The 26,252-nt window shown below is 43.0% G+C and overlaps 1 protein-coding gene across 1 annotated transcript in view; it reads left to right on the top strand.

Moving 5' to 3' along the window:
• Positions 1 to 25,601, top strand: part of SAXO1 (stabilizer of axonemal microtubules 1) — a 97,981-nt gene extending 72,380 nt beyond the window's left edge. The window contains exons 2-4 of the mRNA XM_040481345.1: positions 1,637 to 1,816; positions 11,092 to 11,294; positions 24,445 to 25,601. Of these exons, the coding sequence (XP_040337279.1) occupies positions 1,637 to 1,816; positions 11,092 to 11,294; positions 24,445 to 25,448 (1,387 nt within the window). The 3' untranslated portion in view covers positions 25,449 to 25,601. The remainder of the gene's footprint in view (positions 1 to 1,636; positions 1,817 to 11,091; positions 11,295 to 24,444) is intronic.
• Positions 25,602 to 26,252: the final 651 nt, after the last annotated feature.

Raw genomic sequence — 26,252 nt, 5'->3', positions numbered from 1 at the left:
CTGGAAAATAACTTTAATTAGAATAGTGATGAGTTCTCTGTAAGTCCGTTTCTCTCTTCCCCTGCTCTTCCCTTATGTGCCGCCTCAGAAGTCTGTGTATTTTAGTTTCTCTAATTAAAACCAGTGTAAAAAAGTTCAAAAATCAGCTATTCCTTGATATAACAAAGTTGGAAATCACTCACATACAATTTTGGTGATGTGCTGGTGCCTGAAGATGAGAGGTGTCCCAACTGGTTTGTAAGAATTGTATGTGGACATATGAATAGTTGATGTACTACTTAGGTTTTGAAAGCTCAAAGAGCTGCCCTTTGTCTAGCAGTAAGTAGAATAATAGGGTTCATTTATTGCCATGCATGTAAGATGGGAAAACTCACCATAAATTATAACTTCAAATTATTTTCTATCATCTATTTGTGTAATCCTAGGGTCTCCCTACTTCTCTGCCATCTTAACTCATCTATTTGTGTAATGAGGCATAACATTTATTGAATCATTTATTTATGTGTTTAATCATTTGTTCAGTAACTGCTTATTGACAGTCTGCTGTGTACCAGGCAGGCTAAGGGGCTGTAGCAGTGAACAAGATAGAAAAGGTACTGAGCTTGGTAGATGAGACAGATAATGAACAAACTCACCAACAAACCTGCTGATGACAGATAGCAATTAGTGATGGGAAAGGCATACACCAGGATGAGAGAGAGAACCTTGTGCCAGGGGTATGGGCGTATGGAAAATAGAAGATAACCAGTGGAAGTCTTTCTATGGAAGCAAGAGTTGAGGTGAGACCTAAAAGGAGAAATGAGCCAGACTTTCAATGTGAAACAGGTTCACGTAGTCAGTGATGTATAGTGTGCTTGGAACTGAGGTAGTTTTGTTCTTCATGAGGCCACTTGTATGGAAAGGTGATATTCTGAATTGATCCAGGAAGCAGCCAATTTGGAAAGGGTTAGTGCACAGCCCTGGAGCACCCTGTCCGGTCAGGGGGTGAGCCCCAACTGCTGCGGGATTGGGAGGCCCAGGGAGGTCTCAGGGGAGGCCAGTTGGGAGGAGCACTCAAAAGGCTCCGGGCCATGATGATTTACCTACCATGGTGTGGAAGTATTTCATTTTTATTTTATTTTTTAAGTGTATTTATTTGAGAGAGCACGCATGAGTGAGCATGAGCAGGGGAGAGGCAGAGTGAGAGAAGGAGACAGGAGACTGAGAATCCCAAGCAGACTCCATGCTGTCAGTGCAGAGCCCAATGTAGGGCTCGAACTCATGAACCATGAGATCACGATCTGAGCTGAAATCAAGAGTCAGACCCTTAACTGACTGAGCCACCCAGGTGCCCTGGAAATATTTCAAATTTAAACAGGCAGTATGGTATCTATAGTGGCTGAACATCAGTCATGCTTGTGTATAATTTTATGATTTTAAGGGATTTTGATGATTAACCAATTGCAGTTATACATCATTAAAATTTTTTTTTGCAACTTGATAGTTTAGTAGAGAAAAGGAAAGGTTGAGTTCCTGTTTTCAGTGCTGGCGGTTTTGATTTTAAAGGCTGGGATCCCATTTTGAGAAGGTAACGTTGTTAAACTGTACATATCCTTTCCAAGAAGGGAACAGACCTAACTTTATGCCTTTTTTATAGGCAGCATCACTGTCCACATCTCCCTACCAAGATTTATGATAAAATAGAGAAACCATGTCTTCTCTCTGAATACACTGAGAACTACCCTCTCTATCACTCTTACCTGCCCAGAGAATCCTTCAAGCCCAAGTGGGAGTACCAGAAAGGGTCTGTGCCCATGGAAGGTTTGACCACGTCAAGGTGAGTGCGAGAAGAATAAATATATGAATGCACACTAATGGAGTAATGTCAGTGCTGATGCACAATATTAATATAATGTGCAGTATTAGTGCATCAATATGCAGTGTAATAGATGCTATCAAGGCCTTTAATGTTAATATGTTGTATCTCAGAAATGAAATTCTGCATTTATCAGCCAGCTCAGTTTTTTTCCACTTCTTCTTACAGGGAAAGAATTGTTACTTGCTGGTGTAGAGGTGAGGAAGTCTAAAATGATCTACCTAGCAAAGGATTGGAGGTTAAGTAAAGTATAAAGGCATGAAATGGTGGGGGGTCTGCTTCTGAAAAGAGAGTTTTGGCTTTGGGTGCCAAAGCTCCAGGTCAGGTTGGGTGGTGTAGTGATAGTGGTAGTAGTGAAAGGAAACTTGGTGATACAGAGGGAGCTCTTTGGAAATTATGCTGTAGACTTTGAATTGAGGTCCCCATGAATGTTCTTCAAGAATGAACAAAGACTACGGTTGACCCTTAAACAACTTAGATTTGAACTGCACGCGTCCATTTACATGTAGATTTTTTTCCCAATAAATACAGTACTGTACTGTGGGTGTATTTTCTCTTAGGATTTTCTTCATAACATTTTGTTTTCTCTAGCTTATTTATTTTACTTATTAAATTTTTTTTAATGTTTATTTTTGAGAGCGAGAGACAGTGTGAGTGGGGGAGGGGGAGGGGCAGAGAGAGAGGGAGACATAGAATATGAAGCAGGTTCTGGGCTCTGAGCTGTCAGCATAGAGCCCAATGTGGGGCTTGAACCCACGAACTGTGAGATCACGACCTGAGTCAAAGTCAGATGCTTAACTGACTGTGCCACCCAGGTGCCCCTCTAGCTTATCGTATCGTAAGAATATAGTATATAAGACGTATCACACATCAAATACATTAATTGACTGTTATTGGTAAGGCTTCTGGTCAACAGTAGGCTATGAACAGTTTGGGGGAATGAAAAGTTATATGTGACTGCATAGGAGGTCAGCATCCCTTACCTCCTCATTGTTCAAAGGTGAGTGGTATTTCCTTTTAAATTTCTCCTGACTTCCAAACTTGGATTCTTTAGAGAATCCAGTTCAGAGACTGAACCACCTGGCTCACAGTGTATTAGGATTGCAGAAGTATCTGTATTGAGAGTGTGGGGAAACTGATCAATTTCAGGTCTGTTCTACATGTTGTAAGACTAGCAGAATCTGCCATTGACAACTTGGTTAATGGCCCCTGGGTGGTGACCTGTGATTGGTGACCCAGTGGAGTAGAAACACCTTTGAGTGCAGTTGGGCAGGGTCCCAGATATATAGTTGGTCCCCAGATGAGACCTGACAGAGGGATGCCTTCTCTGCCCCTGCATTCCTCTTCCCTACAGGGCAGGGTTGCTGGGAGGTACAGATCACAGAGTATGTAAATTATTCCAGCACAGCGCCTGCACATTACAGGACGCAAGGCCTGGTAAATTTTCTTCCTATTGCTCCCCTGTTGCTCATAATTTTGTGCTTTCCTAGTAAAGGTCCCAGATGACCCAGGTGAAGCAGAACAGCTCTAATTCATTCTGCCTCCAGGTTTTCCCCACACTAGGCCTGGAAACATCCTCTTTTGAGATTGTGGCATAGAGGCATGAAATATTCCTACAAAAAAGTGCTATGTTCTAGATCCAAAGGAAGTCCATGTGTGGGTTATAGGGCAGAAAGACCCATAAAGAGAGAAATGAAGCCAAAAGATTCCTGAGTATGGTGGGAAGCAGCGGGGAGGGGCAACCTGAGGTGGGAGGGAGCTGAGGGCCTCATCTGATGTATGACTTGAATCAGATCACTTTTATGCTAGACAGATATCTTAATATGATTTTGTTTAAGCACAATGTTTCTGAGTACTAAAAATATTATATTCTATGCAACCTGTTTTTCCAACCTATGGCTTCTAAGACAATATGAGTTTGGGATTCATTTTACCAAGAAAATAGCAGTCTTAGAATTCTAAGAGTCTGAAGACCACACCAAGAGATGTGGACCATTCCCAAGCACTGCTTTTCCTTTTGAGAAATCATTGTCATTGCTGATGAAAAGTCCTAGGCATATGTATAAGAGACCTGTAATGGGTAGGAAAAGATGAAGGTAGCCTTGCGGAATGGCTTGCAAATATCACATTGAGCTTCTAGATGCTGGTCTCCTCTCTTCACACCCAGTTTGCAGGAAATCCAGAGCAATGTGTGAAATGGAAAATGGAAAGTACAGGACAGCTTCAGATATTGTTATGTTAGAGATATATTTTCTGTCCCAGAAATACAGAAAAGGATGCTTTGAAGTTTGGATGTTGAAGGTTGCTCTTTATTGGCTGCCCACAAGCTTAGGAGGATGAGGACAAATCCTTATTCTGGAGCAGGAGTCCTGCCCCGTCACCTAGCAGTGAGGTCCCCAGATGGAGCCCACATGCCTTCCTTCTCCCTGACGGTGCTTTGCTACAGCAAAAACTTCCCCTCTGACCTGTCCTAAGGTTTCCTTGCTGCATGTCACCTAAAGCCATAAACATGTCACCCAGAAGGTCTCTCTGTCTCTGCCAGATTGAGACTAATAGTATCATTCATGTCAAAATGTGACCAAAATGGAGGACTGCAGATACTGAAAGAATTTCCAAAACAAGTTGTTAATGACCATAAGGGCCTTAAAAAGAAAAGGTAGCAGGATCAAGGTTACCCTTGGGAAGGAAAAAGGGCAGAAATGCTTCTCTCCTCCCCTTTATTTCCTTCCCCAGAGAAAGAACCAAGGGGGAAAATCAGCAGAGAGCATTTCTTCCCTTGCCCGTACCTCAACTTCATATCTCAGCCCTGTGCCTGCCACGCTGGGCAGTAGTTTTCAGAGAGTGAGAGTAAGACTATGTCCCTATCAGGGTGTATTTTTTTAAAGTTCTAATGAGCTTTTAATAAGATAAATTATCAAAAATCAAGATTTTGACCAACCGTGTTTTCTGAACTATATAAACTTAGCAGTGGCTCTGGTCCATATACTTATATATACAGCAGAGCTATTCCATATGAGGAAATGCAGAGGAGTCATCTGGATGCTCTGCCAGAGGCTTCTGGGAGAAGGGATGGGTCAGCCCTGCGTTTGCACCCTGCTATATCTGCATGGACTGTCACTTCTCTGCCCTTAGAACTCTTATTACCTGAACTTCCACCCACTTCTCTATATAAAGTCTGACCCAACTTAGTGTCTGAGATTGGACATGGGGCTGCCACCTGCTGAATGAAAAAAAGTCATGTGGCTCAAGGGTTGGCTGGGTTTGATGATTAAGCCCAGACACAAAAAACACCTGGTTTCTGGAAAGGTTATCATCCCAGCATGAGGCATGATTACAGCTGCACACAACGCTTACTGACTGTAAATCTTAGGGATTTACAGCAGGTGCCATAAGAGGAATGCTCATGATTTTCAGCCCTTCTTAATATGAAGCAGTTTCTTGCAGCCCTTAGTGATTCTCTTCTATAGGATCTGCCTTTAGCTTGGATAGAGTGGAGATCAATTTATGAATAAGAGGTTTGCACTTCAAGCCTCATTTCCCTTTAGGCATGTCACCATGTAAAACACTTGGGCCCCATTTTGGGACATTATTGTGTTAGCTAAGGCAGATCCCTAAAGATGGCAGAGTGGATAACCTGAGAAGAAAGAAGTAAGTCTTCAAGATGGTATTACTATTCTAAGGGGAGTGGAACCATGGGGAGAGTGAACGGGAGGCATAGGAAAGAAGATGGAATGGGGTTCTGACTTGATGGGTTTGGCTTAAGGTCAGAGGGCAGGGAGCTGGCAGTGTGGATTTCTTCATTTATTGACAAGACTCTTGGTTAAATGGAGTAGAGTTAGGGGAAAGGGCCAGAAGAGAAAAGCATTTGGAGTCCTCTCTAAATGCCAGGAAGAAAGCAGGAAAGGTGGTAGTGATCCTAAGTCTTTCCCTACTCATTGGATTTTACACGTTCTCTCTTCAAATACGTACTTTTCTTATACCCCTGAGGGTATACTTACAGCCCCTGTAGTTTGGGCCCAAGAATTAATGAAGAAATGCAGAAATAGGGCTCAGCACTAGACTTGCCTGGGCAATTTCAGAGCCTTTGATATTGTGTATCTTTGATTGGATTTGGAAACATTTTGACCATTATTTCCTCAAGTACTTTTTCTGTCTCTGAAGTTCTGTTCATTTCTTTCTGCCAATCTTTTTTTCTCTGTTTTTCAAATTGGATAGTTTCTGTTCATCTGTCTTCAAGTTCACGGAGTCTTTTCTCTAGCTTTATTCTGACATTAAGCCCATCCAGCGACTGTCTTATTACAGATGTTGTATATTTCAGTTTTAGAAGTTGCATTTCATTAACTTTAGATAGTTTCTATTTCTCTTAAGAATTTCCTACCTTTTAATTTATTATGACCTTATTTTGGTTTTTATAATTTAACATAGTTAGAATAGCTGCTTTAAAATCTTTGTTTGCTAATTCTAACATCTGGGTCTGCTTGAAGTTGGTTTTCATGATTCTCTTTTTTTCCCCCTGGAAATGGGTCACATTTTTCCTGTATGTATGTCAATGAGTTTTGGATTGATCCTGTACATTGTTAAAGTTACATTGTAAACACTCTGGATTTTTTTTTTTTTTTTACATTCCTCCAAAGAACTTATTTTATTAATATTCCTATTTTTTTTTTTTTTAAGGCAGATAGGTAATTTGATTCGATTCAAAATGCAACTCTGTGTCTTGGGTGACAGCTCCAATGTCAGTTCATCAGTTCAGTTCTTTGGCATGGTTGCTTGAAGTCTGCCTCATACATGTAAGGTCAGCAGGAGACCTGGGTCCAGTTTATGTACAGAAGCTAGAGCTTCCTGTCTTGGGTTTTCTCCTTTCCAGGAATTTTTCCTTACTTTCCAGCACCTGTGGTTGCCTCAAACTTGGTCCTCTGGTTTTTCAGTCAAAGATGGGAGGTTTTCTGTTCACATTATGGCTGTTTGGCTTGGCACGGCACAGATTGAGGCCTGCTTTCAGACTGCAAACTCTGGGAAACCAAAACAAGAAACCCGCTAGAAAATGGAAACTTACACAGAGGCTCGTGCAGTACTAGTCCCTTCTTCTACCTGTTTGCTCCAGAATCTGCTTATCTTGTGCTCTTTAGTGCTCATAGGTAGTTGTTTTTCATATTTTTGTGCAGAGATGATGTGAAGTGGTGACAGATGTTAGCTTCAGCTCTAGTGGGCATTGAGGAGTTGAGAGAGTAGGGCAGGAGACAGAGACTGTGTAACTTGAATCCTGGAGACAGGTTTTTAGAATCCTGTCTGTCACAGCACAGACAAGGAGGGCTCAGTGTGTCCTTATCAGGATCAGGGGCATGAATCAAGCCCTGTGAATCAGCCGTAGGATCTTTCTCAGTGTGCTGCGCTGGGCTCTCAGCCTGCCTGTGATGACATAATGGTTTCCTTAGAGGGTTCCTTTTAACCTTGGGAAATGTTTGAATTCCATGTGGAAGGTATGAAATAAAATCAACTGACAAAGAGCCAAACCCTGTAGAGGAGGGGATTGAGAGAGAGGACAAATCATGAGGAGGAGAATCACAGAGGTCAAGGGAGAGTGTTAAAAAGACGAGTGAAAGCATAGATGCTGTTAGGATGGTTCAGGATGATAATTACCTAAAGAGCAGTGACTGGACTTGGAAACCTGGCCTGGGCTAGAGGGAAGGGTTAGCAGAACTAGATTAGGTGGGAGTGTCGGTGGGAGGTGAGGAAGGCAAGTCTGTGTGTAGACAACACTTTCTGGAAGAAAGAGGGGAGGGGAGTGGACTCCATTGAGGGTTGTTGTGTCACTTTAGTTTTTTCCTTTTAAGTTAGGAAAAACAGAAGAATGATCAACTACTGAGAAAAGAAGCCAGGACAGAGGAAAAGGTTAAAACACAGATGAGTATATAGACAGGTTCCTGGCGGCTCAGTCAGTTAAGTGTCTGACTCTTGATCTCAGCTCAGGTCTTGATCTCAGGGTTCAAGCCTCATGTTGGGCCCCATGCTGGGTGTGAAGCCGACTTAACAGGTTCCTGAGGAAGAGGGAGGGGATTTAGGATAAGGATGAAGGGATTGGCTTTGGGCAAGAGGAGCAAATCTTTTTAAAATGGATTCCATTTAATATATCGATTAATTGGACACACTAACAAGTACTGAAGTTTTTGGAGATAAACGTCGGTGGTTAAAAAAAGTATTACATGGCCTCTTTATCACAGTGAAAATCTTCATTTCCCACTTCCAGGCTTAGGGCCCTAGTTGGTTGTTACGTTATTTCTTCTTTCATTTTGTCAGACTCTGGTCAAAAATCTTTCTTTAGCTTTGCCTGAGGATTGGAGGTCAAGTTGTTATGACTTTCCCAGCAGGGCCACTTTAACCTTTGCTTAACTTGGAGGTTTAACTCTTGGCTTTCCATACTATATAACTTTTATGGCTGCGCACCTAAAAGAGACTTAACATCTTTGACCAATTTTTTTCTTGGTTCATAGTCATAAGGGGTACAGGGACTAGGTAGGGAATGTAACACAGGAAGAAAGGGGGGAGTGTTCTTAAAAAGAAAAGAGCTACTAAATTTGAGCAATTTCTGGGAAGAATAAAATACTTTTCTCTTACATGACCTTAAAGATTGTAAGATTATGTGAGATTGGGGACATGCAGTTATGTTGTGGTTAATGGTAGATTTCAATGAATGTTCTCAACATAAAAACATAATGAGGGAACACATATATTCTGATCAAATTCACTCTTAGCCACAGTAAATATTTTTGCGTTGGATATAAATGAGTTACACTTTAAACTTAAAACTTTACCACTCTTCAGAAGTAGATCACCCCCTGCCCCCAACTCCTGCAAAGATCGTTTGCTTTGTTATAGCTGATCAGGAAATAGAACCATAGGTGTACTTTCACAAAGAAACTTGAATTTTGTACCAGAGAAGGAGATTCAGTTAACAGTTTCATTCCTTAAACATGCTGAGCAAGGATTTTACTGTATCAGCGCTTATCTTTGAGTAACCAACTTCAGGATGACCCATGAGCTGGTGAGCTTGGTTGGTATTTATCTGCTCTTTTCCTGTGGAAACAGCAGCAAGTAAAGGCATTAAGCATATTTTCATTGTCCTTGAGCTTGGCAGCCCTTGAAGAAAGGTTCTCACAACCTCTCTGAGGGGGAGGTTGGTTCCCTCGCTAGGAATAATGGCGGAAGAGGATGTCTCTGCATGAAGGGTCCCAGAGCATGGCAGGCCTGTGACTGGAAAGCACTCCTGGTTGCTTTGGGGTTGGGGGTGCTCCATGGGGCAGCTTGGGCATTCAGCTCTGTTCCTCCTCGCTTGCCCTGGATCTTGCCTGATACTCCTTCTTGGAAATGAAGAGGGCTGAACCCTTGGGCTGCTGTCAGTAAACATGGATTTATGTGGGGATATGTGGTCTCAGGCTGCCTCTACCCCTTTTGGGGGTGAGGAGTGCTCACCTCCTGTTGGGAGCACACTTTCTGATGAAAGTCATTTTGTGGCTCTGTGGCCTGGGGCTGCCAGTCCTCGTTCCCTGCTGCAGTTGGTTTAGAATTAAACAGACATCAGCATGAGGCACTTGTACACTAAAAAGAGTAGAAATGAGGAACTGACCCTTGGATTCTTGTTTAGCCTGTTCCCTCCATAAGCCTCAATTTAGAGTCAGCTTCCAGATGCGTCGGGTCACTCAGCTTCCTCTCGCTGTTTGCCAACATGCGGCCCTTGGGAAGGGAGCCCAGGCTGAAGACCCTATAACTGCTGCTGAGATATATTTTTAAATCTACTCAGAGGGAGTTACTGGGAGTTCAACTGAAGCATCTCCCATTTCCCCCTTAGAGCCCTAGAGAGATGAATTCTCCTGCTTCCTAATTCCCTCCTCCCATCCCACCAAGCCCCTTCCAGGCCCCAGTTTGGGTTTATTCACAACCATGTGTATAATTCATGCAAGACAGGTTACAGTGGAGCGTGTTACCTTTGTTAGTCAAGCATGGCTCAGTAATGCTGCTCCAGATTTTGGCCGGGAAGTAGGTTTTATTGGTGTTTGGGCCTGATGTTTTCCTGTCCGGAAACCTCCCCCTTCCCTTGGCGAGGTTGTTTTGGCAAGCACCGTCAGGGAAAAATCTCCCTTCCACTTGTCCACTTGGATAAATGGGTTCCAAGCAAAAACAGGCTGTTGTGTAAATCAGAAGCCCTTTGGGGCGGGGGGGAAATGTTTGCTTAAAAGAGTTTGTGCTGAGCAGTGGGGAGTCAAGACTGCCCTACCAGACAGTGCAAACTCAAGCTGAGCCCTGGTTTTGCCAGGATCATTCCTGATGATGGTACAGTTAGCATCTTGGCAATTTTAGAGCTGTGGGATGTTCTAGGAAAAGAGTGTTTCCTGTGGAGTTGAAGACCATCTTACTTTTTCTGTCCTATTGTTGTCATACTCCCTGAAAGAATGGGAACACTGATGCCAGAGAGCTGAGAAATGAAAGACTCTGTGTCTCCATTTATTGTACTTTACTCCCCTCTAGGTTTTCTATAAGATCAAGTAGAGGAAGGAGATCAATATCAGCGGGAGAAGCTATTGGGAGCACAGATGAGGAGGTGGTGGTACCTGCAAAAGAAAAGTTATTTCCCTAGTGGAGAGAGGAGGCACAGAAGAGAGGCCTTCAGAGTGGTTCAGTGTGGTTGGAGTAGAGTGTGGATCGGGGTGGAGGTAGGAGATGAGGTTGCCGTGGAAGGCAGGGGCAGGTCCAGGAATGCTTATATTCCATGCTAGAAAGTCTGGCTTTATCTGGAAGATTTTTCAGCAGGGGAGTGAAACGATCCCATTTTTGTGATCTCATTTCAGGGAGTTTATTCTGGCCACACTACGGGGATTGACATATAATTGGCGGGAATGCAGTAGGAAGTCCAGGTGGTAAATTGTCACATGATCCAAGTGAGAAATGCTCACTTGGTCTAAACTAAGGGGGAAAGACAAACTGATGAGGTGGAGGGAGGCTGCACTTGGTGAGTGATTATCCAGTGCCATGATGGGGTGGGTCCAGGATGGCATTCAGTTGTCTGACTTGGGTGAGAAGAGAATGGTAGTGTCTCTTGTGAAAGTGGGAAACAGAAGAGGAAAAACAGTTGGGGGATAGAGTAGAAGATGACTTCTCAGGAAATGTTTGTAGAATTGGGTTAAATTGAAACCCTTGTGAGTCTTCTTCTGGGTCAATGGCATGTGCTTATTTCCTTTTAGGAGAGATTTTGGGCCTCACAAAGTGTTACCAGTGAAGATCTACCAGCCCAACCAGTTCGTCCCAAGTGAAGAGAACATGGATTTGCTCACAACATATAAACAAGATTACAACCCATACCCTGTCTATCGAATGGACCCCATCAAGCCTCGGGACAGTAAATATCCATGTGGTGACAAGATGGAGTGTCTGCCTACTTACAAAGGTGGGAGGGTGCTTGAGCGGCAGGTTCGGAGGGATAGGCTGAGCCTGTTTGCAGGCCAGGGAATGTGTTTTACAGGCACACCCCCTTGGTGCAGGGGTTGGTTGAACTATGTCTTGCAGGCCAAATCTGGTCCATAGCCTGTTTTTGTAGAGCTGGAGACCTAAGAATGGTTTTTAAATTTTCAAATGATTAAAAAAAAATGAAAAGACTATTATTTTAGGAAATGTGAAAATTATATGAAATTCAAGCTTTGGCATTCCTAAGTACATTTTGTTGGAACACAGCTGTGTTCATTTTTTTACACATTATCCGTGGCTACTTTTATGCTATAGCAGTGAATCTGAGTACTTGTGATGGAGACTGTATGGCCTCTGAGGCCTAAGACCTTAATATCTGGTCTTTTATAGAAAAGATGTACCAACCCCTGCCTTAGCTTGCTGTTGGAAGTCTATGCTGGGAAAGTGTTTCAAATTTAAGCTAAGTTAGGTTCCATCGCTGATTGAGTGATTCATTCATCCATTTAAAAAATTATGGAAACATAACATACACACAGAAAAATGTACAAATCTTAATCATACAGACCAATGAATTTTTTTAAAATTAAAATAAATGATTTGAGAGAGAGAGAGCGTGAGTGAGGGAGAGGGGCAGAGGAAAGAAAGAGAATCTTAAGAAGGCTCCACACTTAGTGAGGAGCCTGATGTGGGGCTTGATCCAATGACCCTTGGATCATGACTGAGCCAAAATCCAAAGTCAGATGCTCAATCGACTGAGCTACCTAGGTACCCCCAGACCAATGAATTTTGAGTGAACACATCCCTGTAAACAGCACCCGGCTCAAGAAATACAACGTTGATCCCATGTAGGATAGAATCATTATTCTGACTTTTAAAACCATAAATTAGTTTTGCCAGTTTTGTACTTCGTGGGATTGATTCACTCTTTATTGAGCATCTGTCACATCCCAGGCATGGTATTAGGGTCTGTGAAGGAAGTAGAATCTGCCTTAACTTAATAGTCCTGTAGGAGAGACAGGATATGGACGGTAGGCACAGTGAAAGCAGTGTGGTGGTCACCCTATGGAGCACAAGCCACAGGCTGAGACCACAGGAACCGAGGTCAGTTGGTAATCCCTAACTCTTCTGCTTATGATGCACATGGTCACATGGTTGCCCTAGGAATATGTGTTTAACCCTTCATGTAACATGTTTGTGGATCCCTGAGTGACTGGGATAATAGTTGCGTTTATTTAGCCAAGCCAAACACTTAGACAAGGGGAGGTGGAGAGGCTTGAGGCAATGTAGGAATCCTCCTGAAGCCCTCCCAGCGGCTCTCAATCTATCATTCCAAAGGTACCACACATGGCCGAGCTTCTCTGCTTCTTGGAAGAACCTGGACTCTTGACATTTTGCCACCTCATCTTTCGTATTGTTCTCTTTCTTCCACTCTTTTGTTGTCACCTTCTGCCAAGCTACATTTTGGACATTTTCCTACCCTGAAATGGCTCCTCCTTTATGCACTTCATCATCCAGTGCTCCCAGCTTGCTTTCTTAACTACTCCCACCAAGACAGTTTTTGGCCTTATTGGGATCCCCTGTCCACTTGTGCCTCAGTTTCCCTTCTCCCCATCAGCCCCTCCTGTGTCTATACCCCCTGTAGCCTATTCTGTGGTATATCACTGCAAGCCCATCTTTTATGCCTTCTCTCTATTGTCCTTTTGTTGCTTCCTGCCAGCAAAGCCCTAATCCTGCCTGTTCCACATCTACATCTAGGCTTATATACCTGAGCATGTCTCCAATCTTATCCACTTGTATCCATTTTCCACATAAAGGAACCAGGGAGATCTTTTAAAAATGGCAATGTGAAGGGTGCCTGGGTGACTTAGCCGGTTGAGTGTCTGACTTCGGCTCAGGTCATGATCTCATGGTTAGTGAGTTTGAGCCCTGCATCAAGCTCACTGCTGTCAGCACGGAGCCCACTCCTGATCCTCTGTCCCTCTCTTTCTCTGCCCCTTCCCCACTCATGCTTTCTCTTTCTCTCAATAAACAAATAAGTAAAATGGCAATATGAAGGACTCCTGGGTGGCTCAGTCAGTTAAGCAACTGACTTCGTTTTGGCTCAGGTCATGATTTTATGGTTTGTGAGTTCGAACCCTGTGTCGGGCTCAGCAGTAGGCAGCTTGGAGCCTGCTTGGGATTCTCTCTCTGCCCCTCCCCCACTCGCTCTGTCTGTGTCTCTCTCAAAAGAAAGAAAGAAACTTAAAAAAATAGAGAAAAAAATGGCAATGTGATCTGACCCCCTCTCCACTTAAAATTCCTCAAATAGTTACTATGGTCCTTAGGATAAAGTCCCAAACCTTTACCAACTCCTCTTGTAGTCCCTTGTAGATTTTGGCGTCTCCTCCCGGTGCCATTTACTCTGGCCGTAAGGACCTTCTTTCAGTTTCTTCCCTGCATTTCTTTTCTATCTCAGGGCATGTTGCACATGCTACTGCCTCTTTATAAAGCCCTCCTCCCTTCCCCTATCTAGCACTCATCCTTCAATAAGCAGTGGAAATACCATACCCTTCGAAACCCTTCCAGACTTTCCCCAATGCCAGACTGTAAACATCCTGCTAGATGCTCTAAGAGTGCCTGGTGCACCTCTGTTTTGTAATTCAGTGTGTAATTCTATTCGTTTTGCTTAACATTTGTCTCCTTGGCCAGGCTGCAATCTCTAAGATGGCAGGGATCTGTCTTTTTCTTTGCCAGTTACCTGCAATAAAGCAGGCACTGTCGTAGAAGCTTTACAAAGAAGTTATTATAGCCAGGTGCATGGTGCAGTGGCATTTTTACCTCTATAGGACTCATTCATCTCCCTTTTCATCCAGGTTTTGCAGAAGGCAAGAAAGGGGGTACTATAGACCCTGAAGAGACAGAAAGGAGGCACAAAACTAGAGTTAACCCTTATCTCTGATGGGACAGGGAGCAGGGACTCTGATAGCGTACGTCCAGCTACAGACACTCCTTTCCTTCATATATTCCCTATGAGCCTCCTTGATTTATGAATCTTTGTGGAGTTAGAGGCTTTTCAGTAAAACTGCCTGCTCAGCTCAATTCCCCCTTCTCACCTTGCCCCAGGTGTAGAGAGTGGTCTGGGAGTGAGAAGTGGTCTTTGCCTACCCTAGAGGTTGGCGAGGATGGAGTTATTTAAAGAAAAGTCCTCCCTGTTCATCCTGACAAAATACTCACCACTCAAACACACCGGAAAAAACCCAACCTAGTACCTGTGTTTAAATGTCCCATATTCCGGGGCGCCTTGGTGGCTCAGTCGGTTAAGCGTCGACTTCGGCTCAGGTCATGATCTCACAGTTCGTGGGTTTGAGCCCCGCATCGGGCTCTGTGCTGACAGCTCAGAGCCTGAAGCCTGTTTCAGATTCTGTGTTTCCCTCTCTCTCTGCCCCTCCCCCACTCACACTCTGTCTCTCTCTGTCTCAAAAATGAATAAACATTAAAAAAATAAAAAAATAAAATAAATGTCCCATATTCCTCCCCTTCTCTAGATAGTTATATCTGACATTGCCTTCTGCAAACCAGAGAGTAATAGTCCACTGTTAAAACTGAATCATGGTTGACTTTTCCCTACTGATAAAATTGAGAAAACCCTATTTTCTTTTCCCTGTAAAGAAAATTCTGACACCTATTAACTGCTTACCTACTTACACAGAATTAATGAGCAAATACTAGTTAGGTATCAACAGGACTGCTCAGAACCAGGCATACTCAGATGAAGGAGGGGTTTTGTTCTGGCTCTGTGTGCACTTGGGGTTGAAGTTGGTAGTTCTCCTCTGAAATTCAGATTTATTTTTATTTTTATTTAAAAAAATTTTTTTTAACGTTTATTTATTTTTGAGACAGAGAGCATGAACAGGGGAGGGGCAGAGAGAGAGGGAGACACAGAATCTGAAACAGGCTCCAGACTCTGAGCTGTCAGCTGAGCCTGATGCGGAGCTTGAACTCACGGACCGTGAGATCATGACCTGAGCCGAAGTCGGTCACTTAACCAACTGAGCCACCCAGGCGCCCCTGAAACTCAGATTTAAAAGCAATTCAGTATGTAGCCAAAGGAAATGCTTTTGTAGTTAGATTTGACCCATAGGTGCCAGTTTGCAACTTATGTGTCTTAATAGATTTTTAGAATAATACTTACCATATTCAACTAATTTAAGTGGCTTATTTGTTGTATTACTCCCCTATGATATAGTGGCTTCCAAAACTGGGCCTTGACCACCCAACATCTGTATTCTCAGCATTTAGCACAGGGCATGGCACAACAAAGGCATTTTTAGTGAAGAAAAAAAATGAATGAGTAGTTCTGGACCATTGTTTACAAGGGCCCCAGGTGACACGGTTTGGCATTAGATTTACACAAATCCCCACCCAGCCTATTACTCTGTGGGTCCTGGCTAAGAGCAGGAGTGAAGCTCAGGGAAGACCCAGGACATTTACCTCTCCCCTTGGACCAGTCCTGCATAACCTCATGCCTGTGTGAGGGGGCCATATCCTTGCCTTATCTCTTTGTGTGTCACCTTTCCATGGCTTGTTTGTCTCTTGTAGCCATTTGCTGCTTCAGTAAGTCTTTCTCATAGCAACCTTCATGGTCTCATGGGCACATATCGATTCTCCTTCCAAAGGAAAAGAGAAACCAAAGTCCAACGTCATTAACTATGTGTATTTCAATGGGGGCCATCTATATTATATGTTCCACTTACTATAGTTCTACAGGAAAAATAGGCAAACTTTTTTTTCCTTCTATTATGGCCAGCACCTTTACTGGGGTCCAGCAAACCGCCATTAAATATGTTCCAGCAGCATTTGGTTGTAATTTTGACATTTTCAAAACAGTGTGCAATTGGAAAGATTGAAAGTGTAATTACTTGATGCTTAGTTTTACGTTTAGGTAAGTTTTTTTTTTTTTTTTTTTGAGACACATTATTGAATGGAATCTCTTTTAAATAGATTCTTGCCAATTACCCACATGACACCCTGGCCCTGAAGGGCTTTACTGATGGCTTTTCAGGCGTGTAAATAGTTTGTCATGTGGAATTCTGAGGTTTTCAAGGTCCTATGGAGGTTTTTTGTAATACATGTTGGGTGGAGGAAGTTAGGAGGATGGATAATAATGTGGTTTCAACTGTATTGTTGGGGATCAGAAATCACATGAGGCAACTTTCAGCCTTGGAACCTGTTTTCTTAACACTTCATCCATCACAGAAGAGGGCCAGAAAAGCCCTGTCCTACCCACCCCCACGTACCTTGAGGCAGTGTGTAGGCATCTACAGGTAGATGCCCCCATTTTAGTGAGGCCTGAAGTCTGAAGGGGAAACATGTGGTTTATATTCAGCAAGATGGTTCCCTCTAAGGCCCCCTAATGCTTTCAAGATGCTGATAGAGCCATTAATGGCTCTTGGAGAAAGATTAGATTTTCAATTAAAATGAGGCCAATTTAAAATAAATAGTTGGTAGTATTATTGGCCTAAAATAAACTTAAGAGTGTGCCTGGGGGTGGGGGTGTCAGCACTTCCGGAGTGGTGGAGTGAGGAGCTTAGTAAATCCTCTTCCCAAAAAGCAATAATATAACTGGACCAAACAATAAAAATCAACTATTTTAGGGCTCTGGAAATCAACTACAGGCATACAATGAATTGAGAAGCATTTATTTAAGAATAACTGCTAAACCATCATTACAAAAAGTGGGAGTTTGTGGTGTTTCATCCTGGGGCAGCTTCCATGACCTGTGCCCCCATGTTTGATCTGTGTGGTGGTTCTGCCTGGGTAGGCTGTGCTGTGAAAACTAGCAGCTCTCCTGTCAGTTGGGGCTAACCTGATTTGGAGTACAATATGTACCCAGGGGTTTCAGTAAAAACAATACCGATCTCAGCAACAACAACAACAAAAATCAGTGAATACAACTTTTGCAGCTAGTGTGGGGTTGCAGAATTAGTTGGGTTGAGCAACAGACCAGCAGACCAGCCAGAAATCTAACAAGGAAATCCAGAGAATGAGAAAGCTCCTTGTGGTATAGAAGATTGTATATGGGTAAGGCAGTATATAGGCTCAAGAAAGATAAAGAGACAGGGCCTAGTTATCTACTCACCTTCCCTGACTGATTACGATGCCTGGTTCAGGTACAGAGGAGACATGAGAAATCCCAGAAGGAACTGAAAGCCAAGGCAGAATTGTAAATTGTCTGATCTTTGACTCTGTCCCTTAACCCACACACACAGTTATTAGCAGAGGGTGAAAGCCATACTGGCTTAAGGTGTTTAAGCATAATTTTTTGACAGTCATTGGTTGATTACTAAATAATGCTAACCCAGGGTGACTTGTAGGAATCTTGGCTTAAAAACAATTAAAAAAGGAAATTAAGCAAAAACATCAGTGATCACACACTTAAAGGGAGATAAAACTGTGTAGAATTACTGCAGGCAAGTTACTAAACAGCAAAAACAGCTTCCAGTGGGGTCAGAATCCAGAATTGCTGGATAGCATGTTATCTAAAATGTTGAGTTTTAACAAAAAATCATGAGGCCTAAAAAGAAACAGGGGAATGTAATCCATGAATAGGGGGTGGGGGGAAGCAGTGAATAAAAACTAACCCTGAAGGGGCCCAGATATTAGACCTACCAGACAATATTTCAAAGTACCTGTTATAAATATGTTCAAAGAACAACAGTAAACCATGTTTAAAGAAATAAAAATATGACAATTTCCCATCAGATAGAGAATACCAATAAAGGGAAGTTATAAAATCAAATGAAAACACTGGAGTTGAAAGAACAATAGCAACAAAATAATTCCAGGGACTTAACACCAGATTTGAGCTGGCAGAAGAAAGAAATGGGGATAAATAAACAAATATTATCTAATCTGAACAACAGGGAAAAACTGAGGAAAGTAAACTCAGACTTGTGGGATACTATCAACTGTACCAACAGACTCATAATTGGAGCCCCAGAAGAAGAAAAAGGCAGAAAGATTAATCTACATATCCAAGAAGCATAATCCAAATAGAATAAACAGAGATCCAAACTTAGTCACATAATAGTCAAACTGTTGAAAGCCAAAGCCAAAGATCTGAAAAGAAGCAAAAATGAAAAAACAAAAACAAAAACAAAGCCCATCACATACAGGGAAATGACAATAAAACAAAGTTCTCATCAGAAACAATGGAGGACTGAAGGCAGTAAGATGACCCTCACGACCCTCTTTGGCAGCCAACAGTTCTCTGTATTTAAGAATCTGGGTTTTTTGTTGTTGTTGCTCATTAAAAAAAATTATTTTTTTCAACGTTTATTTTTGAGACACACACACACAGTGTGAGCAGGGGAGGGGCAGAGAGAGAGACAGACAGAATCTGAAGGAGGCTCCAGGCTCCAAGATGTCAGCACAGAGCCTGACATGGGGCTCAAACCCATGAACTGTGAGATCATGACCTGAGCCAAAGTCAGATGCTTAACTGACTGAGCCATCCAGGCACCCCTGTTTTGTTTTTTTAGATTCCACATACATGTGAAATCATATGGTATTGGTTTTTGTCTGACTTATTTCACTTAGCATAATATCCTCTAGGTCCATCCATGTTGTCCTGCATGGCAAGATTTCATTCCTTTTCATGGCCAAGTGATAATCTATTGTGTATATATACCACATCTTCTTTATTCATTCATCTATAAATCGACACTTGCATTGCTTCCATACCTTGGCTATTGTCAATAATGCTGTAATAAACACAACTATTACTGGCTCTTTAAAATTTTTTTTAATGTTTATTTTTGAGAGAGAATGAGCAGGGGAAGGGGTAGAGAGAGAGGGAGACAGAGGATCTGAAGCAGGCTCCTTGATGAGAATGGAGAGCCCGATGCGAAGCTCAAACTCATGAACTGTGAGATCATGACCCGACCCAAAGTTGGACACTTAACCAACTGAGCCACTCAGGTGCCCCTGACTGGTTCTTTTAAAAGTATTTTCTGTCTCTTTGTTGAAGTTTTCATTGGAAACTCTTCTCTAGGGTCCAGTGAGTATCTTTATGACTGCTACTTTGTTTTTTGTTTTTTTTTTTTTTTAGTTTTAATTATTTTATTTATTTATTTTTTCAATATATGAAATTTATTGTCAAACTGGTTTCCATACAACACCCAGTGCTCATCCCAAAAGGTGCCCTCCTTAACACCCATCACCCACCCTCCCCTCCCTCCCACCCCCCATCAACCATTAGTTTGTTCTCAGTTTTTAACAGTCTCCTATGCTTTGGCTCTTGCCCACTCTAACCTCTTTTTTTTTTTTTTTTCCTTCCCCTCCCCCATGGGTTTCTGTTAAGTTTCTCAGGATCCACATAAGAGTGAAACCATATGGTATCTGTCTTTCTCTGTATGGCTTATTTCACTTAGCATCACACTCTCCAGTTCCATCCATGTTGCTACAAAAGGCCATATTTCATTCTTTCTCATTGCCACGTAGTATTCCATTGTGTATATAAACCACAATTTCTTTATCCATTCATCAGTTGATGGACATTTAGGCTCTTTCCATAATTTGGCTATTGTTGAGAGTGCTGCTATGAACATTGGGGTACAAGTGCCCCTATGCATCAGTACTCCTGTATCCCTTGGGTAAATTCCTAGCAGTGCTATTGCTGGGTCATAGGGTAGGTCTATTTTTAATTTTCTGAGGAACCTCCACACTGCTTTCCAGAGCGGCTGCACCAATTTGCATTCCCACCAACAGTGCAAGAGGGTTCCCGTTTCTCCACATCCTCTCCAGCATCTCTAGTCTCCTGATTTGTTCATTTTGGCCACTCTGACTGGCGTGAGGTGACATCTGAGTGTGGTTTTGATTTGTATTTCCCTGATAAGGAGCGACGTTGAACAACTTTTCATGTGCCTGTTGGCCATCCGGATGTCTTCTTTAGAGAAGTGTCTATTCATGTCTTCTGCCCATTTCTTCACTGGGTTACTTTGTCCGATATGTCATTTGCAAATATCTTTTCCCATTCCGTTGGTTGCCTTTTAATTTTGTTGTTTCCTTTGCTGTGCAGAAGCTTTTTATCTCATAAGGTATGACCACTACTTTGAACCCCCTGTCTGGCATGTTGCTTACCTCTGTTTTGTTTAGCCCATTTTCTGTTGTTTTGTCTTGTTCTTTCATCTGGGTCATATTCTTGTGTCTGCTCCTTTTTAACTCTCTGTATTTATTTATTTATTTATTTATTTATTTATTTTTAATTTTTTTTTTAACGTTTATTTATTTTTGAGACGGAGAGAGACAGAGCATGAACGGGGGAGGGTCAGAGAGAGGGAGACATAGAATCTGAAACAGGCTCCAGGCTCTGAGCTCTCAGCACAGAGCCCAACGCGGGGCTCGAACTCACGGACCGTGAGATCATGACCTGAGCCGAAGTCGGCCGCTTAACCAACTGAGCCACCCAGGCGCCCCTCTCTGTGTTTATTTCTATTACCATCATGCATTACTGGGGAAATTTAAATTAAACTGCAATGGGATTCCACTAAACACCTACTACAATGTCTGTAATTAAAACACAATAACAAGAGGCACCTGGGTGGCTCAGTCGGCTAGGCTTCCGACTTTGGCTCAAGTCATGATCTTACAGTTTGTGGGTTTGAGCCCCACGTCGGGCTCTGTGCTGACAGCTCGGAGCCTGGAGCTTGCTTTGCATTGTCACCCTCTCTCTCTCTGTTCCTCCCCCACTCACACAGTTTCTCTCAAAAATAAAGATTAAACAACAACAACAAGCGTTGGTGAAGATGTGGAGAAATTGCTGGTGAGAATGTAAAATGGTACATTCACTTTGGAAAAGTTTGTGCTATCTTAAAAAGTTAAACATAGATAAACCATATAACATAGGTTACACCATTTACCTATCTACCTAAGAGAAATGAAATATATATCTACACAAAGACTTGACCATGAATGTTCATAGCAGAAAATTTCCTAATAGCCAAAAAGTATAAACAACCCAAATATTCATCAATATTTGATAAGCAAAATTTGGTGTATCCATATAATGTATACTATTCAGCAATTAAAAGGAGTGAATTGGGGGCGCCTGGGTGGCTCAGTTGGTTGAGCATCCAACTTCGGCTCAGGTCATGATCTCGCGGTTTGCGAGTTCGAGCCCCGCATTGGGCTCTGTGCTGACACCTCAGAGCCTGGAGCCTGCTTTGGATTCTGTGTCTCTGTCTCTCTCTGCCCCTCCTCCACTCATGCTCCGTGTCTCTGTCTCTCAATAATAAATAAATGTTAAAAAATTTCAAAAAAAAAAAAAGGAGTGAACTGATACATGCTACGACAGGGATTAATCTCAATTATGTTACGTGAAAAAAGCCAAGTGCAAAACACTATATATTGTGCAATTATATTTATATAAAATGTATAGAAAGTGTGCATTTATAGAGACCAAGAGCAGATGGAGTGGGAATAAGGATTAATTGCAGATAGTCTTGATCGATACTTTTGGGGTAGAAATGTTCTATAACTGGATTTTGGTGATGGTTGTACAGGTCTGTAAAAGTTATTGAATAATTAAAAAATGTAAGATGGTGTATTTTGTGTTATACAGGTTATATCTCAATAAAGGTGTTTTAAAAGAAAGTGTGCCTATGGAGTCCACGGGTATTGGCTATATATAACCAAGGCCCTTGAGAAGCTGCTTTTGTACTAATCCTTTGTAAAGCTGTAAACAAGAGAATTCCCTGTGGATTCAGAGGGTCCACTAGGATTTCATACTGGTTACTTTAGACCTGGTAATTGATAGGCACAATGGGGGCAATGTAGGACTTCGGTGTGAGCCCAGTATTACAAAAAGAACGGAAGCAGTGTCAAAGTGTTTTTTTTTTTTTTTAATTTTTTTTCAACGTTTATTTATTTTTGGGACAGAGAGAGACAGAGCATGAACGGGGGAGGGGCAGAGAGAGAGAGGGAGACACAGAATCGGAAACAGGCTCCAGGCTCTGAGCCATCAGCCCAGAGCCTGACGCGGGGCTCGAACTCACGGACCGCGAAATCGTGACCTGGCTGAAGTCGGACGCTTAACCGACTGCGCCACCCAGGCGCCCCAGTGTCAAAGTGTTTGAATGACATAGTTTGCTGTCCTATTTTTCTCACCTACATTGTTAATTTCAAAGCTGCCCCTTAGATCTGTGTGGGGAAGTTACTTTAAAAGTCTTTTGTGGTGTCTGAGGACAAAACCTCCTCAGGATGCATGGGGGCCATCCTTAGGGCAGGTTTTCTTTGGGTGCAGACCTCTTGTTATCTTGGCCATTCCAGTCCCCCCCAGCAAATGTTCCTCTTGAGACAGACATCCTGTAGATATAGGTGGCCAATTCTTTTCATTCTTCAAACATGCTGAAATTCTCCTCTTTCTGCAAATATTCTCTGATTATTTTCCACTAGTATTTTCTTGAACCTTCATTCTCTCCAGATACACAGTGCTCCTAACTATAATACAGGCTGTCAGAAGAGCATGACTTTGGAGTCAACTATGTGGTTTAAATTCCAACTCTTAATTCCCTAGCCATGTGACTTTGAGAGAAATTTCTTAGCCTCTCTGAGTCCTGCTCTTGGACTCCAGATAAATCGAGGCATTTATCCAAGGGATACAGGTGTGCTGTTTCAAAGGGACACATGCACCCCCATGCACTATCAACAATAGCTAAAGTATGGAAAGAGCCCAAATGTCCATTGGTGGATGAATGGATAAAGAAGAGGTGGTATAGATACACAATGGAGTATTACTTGGCAATCAAAAAGAATGAAATCTTGCCATTTGCAAGATGGCAACTGGATGGAACTGGAGGGTATTATGATAAGTGAAATTAGCCAGTCAGAGAAAGACAAAAGTCATATGACTTCACTCACATGAGGACTGTAAGACACAGAACAGATGAACATAAGGGAAGGGAAACAAAAATAATATAAAAACAGGGAGGGGGACAAAACAGAAGAGACTCATAAATATGGAGAACAAACAGGGTTACAGGAGGGGTTGTGGGACGGGGGATGGGCTAAATGGGTAAGGGGCACTAAGGAATCGACTCCTGAAATCATTGTTGCACTATATGCTAACTAATCTGGATGTAAATTTTAAAAAATAAAAAATAAAATTAAAACTTAAATATGAAACAACAAACAAAAAGGAAATCTGTAAAATAGAGGTAATTATACCCATCACAGAGGGTTGTAAGATGAACCAAGGTCATGTATGGAAATTCCTGAGCACAGTTAGCTGGTACATAGTGTTCCTTGATTGTCAGAACCAGGTAGTGGAATCTGGAGGAAATTCCTGGAATTTCTCCAGGAAATCTGGAGCTGGATTTGCATTCATGCTTTTCTACTTCTAGCCAAGTGACCTTGGCAAATTTCCCTAAGTTCTCTGTGCCTCTGTTTCTGCATCTTTAAAATGGGAATATTGAAAGCAGCCACCTGATTAGGCCTGTCTGATGATTAAATGAGTTCATATAGAAAGTATTTAGAACATTGACTGTCATATAATAAACTCAATGCAGGTGGCAGCTGCTATTCTCTCACTAGCCAGTACAATGCCCCTATTCTCTTGGGGCAGCATATTTGCTTTATATGGATTAAATGTGTGGGTTATAGGGATACAATCATGGTCACAATATGGGAAGAGAGGTCTGTTTGGTCTGGCTGGTGGCCCACCAGTGGGGGGTTGTGAATCCCCTGTCTCACTACAGCATGCATATCTTCCCAGTCACTCTGTGCTGATTCAGAAAGGGCACTTCCCCACAGAAGAACAGAACTGTTCTTGGATCAGGAGAAGCCAGTGGTTGGACTCCTCAGAGGGAATCAGATCACTAGGTCCTCCCACAGTGGTGGACCCTCTAAGATCCCTGCATGCAGCATTGTGGGGTGTGATGAGACTCCTATAAATGTATCTGTTCTGAACAGTAACTGCAAGTACCATAAAGTTGAAATATTAAATCCTTGGTTGAGGTGGTGGTAGGAACCTATTCTTCCTTTGTCTCAAGGACCATCTCACTGGAGACTGGTTTAAGGCTTTGGAGCCCCTTAGAATACATGCAGGTTATATGGACTTGATTTGTAAGTGATTACCACTTCTGTTTTATTTTCAGCTGATTATTTACCCTGGAACCAACCAAGACGAGAGCTACTTCGTCCGGAACACCATTACCGACCAGCATCAACCAGGTTTGGTAGTAGAACTACACACCAGGATGACTATTCTGTAAAGGGCCTAGTGAGCACCATGAGCTGTAAGCCTCTCGCCATGCCCAAGCTCTGTAACATCCCCCTAGAGGATCTGACTAACTACAAGATGAGCTATGTGGCCCACCCGATGGAGAAATGCTTTGCGTATGAGGCAGCGAAGTTCAGTCCCTGTGAAATCCCCTTTGAAAGCCTTACCACCCATAAAGAGTCTTTCCGGGGCCTGATGGGAGAGCCAGCCAAGAGTCTGAAACCTCCAGCCAGGTCCTGTGGTTTAGAAACGCCTTTCTCTAACACCACTGAGTTTAGAGACAAGTACCAAGCTTGGCCAACGCCCCAGATGTTCTCCAAAGCTCCTGTCACTTATGTCCCTCCTGAAGAAAAGATGGACCTTCTGACAACAGTGCAGGCCCATTACATGTACCCTAAGGGTGCCCCAGCTCAGTCCTTCCGGCCAGTGATCTCAGTCAAGAAGGGTGGCCGCTTTGAAAGCTCCACTACCACCAAGGACGACTACAAGCAGTGGCCAGGGACGCGCATGGAGCCAGCCAAACCCATTCCCCAGCTGAACATTCCCACTGAGCCCTTGGACTGTCTGACTACCACGAGAGCTCACTATGTGCCCCACCCACCCATCAATACCAAAAGCTGTAAGCCTCCTTGGGCTGGCTCCCGAGGAAATATCCCTGTGGAGGGCCAGACCACATACACCATCAGCTTTACTCCCAAGGACATGGGCAGGTGCCTGGCTTCATACCCTGAGCCTCCTGGCTACATTTTTGAGGAAACGGATGCTTTGGGGCACAAGATATACAGGCCGGTCTCCCGGACAGGCTCTCAGCAGGGCAGCCGTCTTTCTGTAGGTGATTCGGAAAACCCCAACCAGCGAGAGTTGGCAGTGTCAGCCTGATTTTTAAAAAGCTGTTACTTAGAAATTGCGCAATACTTTTAAAAGCAGATGATTGAGAGTTATTTGTTGGCCAAAAAAGAATTCCCCAAAGTGGAAAAAAAAAAGTCTTCAGCATCATTTCCAGGACACTTGAATAAAATGAGAATTGCTTGACTCAAGGAAAATGACATTTAATCACTGGCTAAATACTCCCCTTTACCCTCCGTTGGCTGCCTAGCCCCCTTGGTCCCTTACCTTGTGCTGATGGAATCAAAGCTGGTCTGAAGGGTTTTTCTCTGAACCAGAAGTATTTTATTAATTTAACCATTGCATGGATTGCCATCATAATTGACCTTTGCCAAGTATGAAGTGCTAAAAAATAAACTTTGTTTGGGGGGGAATGGGTCTGCAGGTCTGTGTGTTCACCCCACAGGCTGTCTCTGCAGAGAACAGCGTGTGTTCCTTGAGACCTCTGGGGAGACTCCAGACTCCAGCCCCCATCGCATCCCAGTACTAGTGAGAGTACCTTGTGTCCAGTCTGGAGTTTTGTGTTCTCTGTGCCCAGGGCTGCTTTACAGGACATCCCTTCTACCTTTTCACACCCTGACATACCAGCCAAGAGTAGTGCTGTCTGAATAGTGCTGTTCAGTCACAGGAAATGGAGGGGGTGGGGGAGAAAGAGAGCCTGTGGCAGTCTCAGGGGAGCATGGACGTGCCAGGTCTCTCTTACCCCCAAACCAGTGCTGGCTCTGATTCCAGAGAGTGGAGGGGGAAAAAGGGCCCCTTTTCAACCAGGTAGTTGGCAGGCGCCCCCCTGGGCTGTGA

This window comes from Herpailurus yagouaroundi, unplaced genomic scaffold (genome assembly GCF_014898765.1).
Source record: "Herpailurus yagouaroundi ecotype Mexico unplaced genomic scaffold, PumYag 160, whole genome shotgun sequence".
In the NCBI taxonomy this organism is placed as follows: domain Eukaryota; kingdom Metazoa; phylum Chordata; class Mammalia; order Carnivora; family Felidae; genus Herpailurus; species Herpailurus yagouaroundi.
The sequence above is the reverse complement of the archived record's forward strand: the minus strand, read 5'-3'. Positions and strand labels throughout refer to the sequence as shown.